The 2,427-nt window shown below is 30.4% G+C and overlaps 1 protein-coding gene across 1 annotated transcript in view; it reads left to right on the top strand.

Moving 5' to 3' along the window:
* Nucleotides 1–494: 494 nt before the first annotated feature.
* septin5b (septin 5b) overlaps nt 495–2,427 on the top strand; it is a gene marked incomplete at its 5' end in the record, with an annotated part of 10,783 nt that continues 8,850 nt past the window's right edge. Inside the window, one exon of the mRNA XM_079289340.1 lies at nt 495–548. Within this exon, the coding sequence (XP_079145466.1) occupies nt 495–548 (54 nt within the window). The remainder of the gene's footprint in view (nt 549–2,427) is intronic.

Raw genomic sequence — 2,427 nt, 5'->3', positions numbered from 1 at the left:
GGACCCATCAGCTCACTTCCTGTTTGTAACGGTACCATTTCCTGTCTCTGTGGAGCACAATCACAGAGATAACAGTAAATACACGTTTGTTTCTGCTTCTTTATTTGTTCTATTCGTGATGCTGCACGTCTCTGTTTGTCCATCTGACGTGTTCTTACCTCAAACATGAAGAATCTCGTTATTCCTCTCACTGTGACCCACATACTGTCCTCACAGATGTTCTATCTTTACTGACAGAAAACACAAGTTTAAACATTGTGCAGGAGAGATTAGAAGCATAACATGTCTATTAAAGATCGGTCCTATAAGATATTCATAATTATACTTTAAAAAGAAAAGAAAAAGTACAAAGTTTGCACAAATCATCAGAAGTTTCATGACAAAAAGTATAGAGAAGTAAAATGTAGGAGAAGAAACACCAAATCTGTTTCACCTTCTGGACTTTTCTCTGATGTTCTTTTTCTTTTGTCGTAAATGAATATATTTTAATGAAGATGTGTCAGAAGTTTAGTGGAACTGATCTGAAACTAGAAACTTTGATCTCAGAGGTAACAAGCAAAAATAAACTGGTTTAATCTTCAACGATGTATTTTATTCATATAATGTGTTTATTTAAATGTCAAATCTTAATCTGAGAAGTACCTGAAGCTGTTACATAATGCAGTAAAAAGTACAACATCTCCCTCAGATGTGGAGGAGAAGTCTGAATAAATACTAGTTGCCCCCCCCCCCCCCCCCCCCCGTCTCCCTCCATTGTCCCTCCAGCAGGCAAAAGGAGAAAACGCTCGTTCACAACAAGAAGAACTTCCTGCTGAGGCGGCCAATCAACACGCAGCACATGTGATGAGCTCTTCCTGTGTTTCTACCAAGGACGGTTTGGTACCAAGGATGAACAATTGAAAAATTGAAAATTCACGTTATACACGTAACACACAAGTAATATACGTAATACACATGTAATACACACGTAATACACACATAATACACACAGTATACACGTGCACGTTTGTCACACACTGAGCTCATTCTCACTCCTAAACAACTTTCATATTACACATATTTTATATCTATTCATCCATCAGGCTGTCTGTCTGTATCTATTTTATGTATGTATGTATATATATGCGCTCATCTGTATATATATATATATATATATATATATATATATATATATAAATACATTTAGATATAGTATATATATATACATTTATATACAGTATATATATACATTTATATCCAGTATATATATCTAAATACATTTAGATACAGTATATACATATATAAATACATTCATATACAGTATATATATACATTTATATACAGTATATATATATATGTATACATTTATATCCAGTATATTTATATATATAATACATTTAGATACAGTATATACATATACATTTATATACAGTATATATATATATATATAAATACATTTATATACAGTATATATATATATATATATATAAATACATTTATATACAGTATATATAAATACATTTATATACAGTATATATAAATACATTTATATACAGTATATATATATATATATATATATATATATATATATAAATACATTTATATACAGTATATATAAATACATTTATATACAGTATATATAAATACATTTATATACAGTATATATATATATATATATATATATATTAGTCACTGTTATTGATCTCTGTGGCCTGTGGTCGATCAGGTGATCACAAAGAAAGATGAGTTAACTCACTTTATTTATTATTTAATGAATGAAGATCAATACAAGTTGAGATGTACAGTGCATGTTACTGTAGATCTGACCTCAGACAGTAGAGTTCACGCACACACACACACACACTGTTCACACACACACACACACACACTGTTCACACACACACACACACACACACACTGTTCACACACACACACACACACACACACACACACTGTTCACACACACACACACACACTGTTCACACTCGTTTGTCACACCATTGTGTTGGTGGGTGGCATCTCACACAGAGCCACACAATGCTGCATTGTTGGAGGATATTTTCTCTTAAAACACTGAGTTCCTAACAGGAAGTCGACATTCAGATGCGAATAAATAAACGTTCATCTTAAAGCTGGAGGGAAGAACTCTTTCTTTAACTACGACTCCCTAAATATCTAACAATCTAAATATCTAAATATCTAACAATCTAAATATCTAAATATCTAACAACCTAAATATCTAATAATCTAAATATCTAACAACCTAAATATCTAACAATCTAAATATCTAAATATCTAACAATCTAAATATCTAATAATCTAAATATCTAAATATCTAACAATCTAAATATCTTAATATCTAACAACCTAAATATCTAATAATCTAAATATCTAACAACCTAAATATCTAATAATCTAAATATCTAACAACCTAAATATCTAAATATC

Source organism: Melanostigma gelatinosum (assembly GCF_949748355.1).
Source record: "Melanostigma gelatinosum genome assembly, chromosome: 18".
NCBI classification, from domain to species: domain Eukaryota; kingdom Metazoa; phylum Chordata; class Actinopteri; order Perciformes; family Zoarcidae; genus Melanostigma; species Melanostigma gelatinosum.
Note: the sequence above shows the minus strand (reverse complement) of the source record. Positions and strands in the feature narration are given on the sequence as shown.